General features: G+C 72.6%; 1 protein-coding gene across 1 annotated transcript in view; it reads right to left on the minus strand.

Moving 5' to 3' along the window:
• The window catches only part of ITPR1 (inositol 1,4,5-trisphosphate receptor, type 1), an 83,864-nt gene that overhangs the window by 45,697 nt on the left and 37,656 nt on the right, over window positions 1–511 (minus strand). The window contains exons 13-14 of the mRNA XM_012732094.1: window positions 270–430; window positions 39–176 (exon numbers count right to left, since the gene is read on the minus strand). Coding sequence (XP_012587548.1) covers window positions 39–176; window positions 270–430 — 299 coding nt within the window. The remainder of the gene's footprint in view (window positions 1–38; window positions 177–269; window positions 431–511) is intronic.

The raw sequence follows: 511 nt of genomic DNA on the forward strand, positions 1-511 counted from the left end.
CCGAGGGCAGCGGCCGGCCCGCCCGGCCCCGCACCTGCTTGAGGATGTTCTGCTCCCGCATCAGCTTCTGCCGCTCGCGGTTGGGCTTGGAGAAGACGACCTCCAGCACGTCCTGGCCCGAGTTGGTGCCCCCCGTGACGAAGTACACCAGGTCCTCCAGCAGCTTGGTGACGGACCTGGGGGAAGCGGCGTGACGGCAGGGACCCGGGCTCGGCCTCCCGGGGCGCACCCCCCCGGGGGACCCGGAGGGGCCGGCGGGCGGGGCTCACCTCCGCTCGTTCTGGGTGATGGTGCCCTTCTCCAGCTTGCCCGCGATGGAGCCCAGCACCTTGCTGGCGTCGTTGGCGAAGTCCAGGTCCCGGACCTCGGCCGGAGAGACCGGGACGATGGCGAAGGCCTCCTTGTCCTCCTTGACCGGGGAGGTGCCGATCTGAAAGGCGAGGCGTCTGTGGGCACGCTGGGGGCGGGCGGCGCAGACCCGCCCTGCTGGACGGCCCTGGGCACGCGGGCT

The sequence above is a fragment of the Condylura cristata genome, unplaced genomic scaffold (genome assembly GCF_000260355.1).
Source record: "Condylura cristata isolate star-nosed mole 26May11 unplaced genomic scaffold, ConCri1.0 scaffold00033, whole genome shotgun sequence".
NCBI classification, from domain to species: Eukaryota; Metazoa; Chordata; class Mammalia; order Eulipotyphla; family Talpidae; genus Condylura; species Condylura cristata.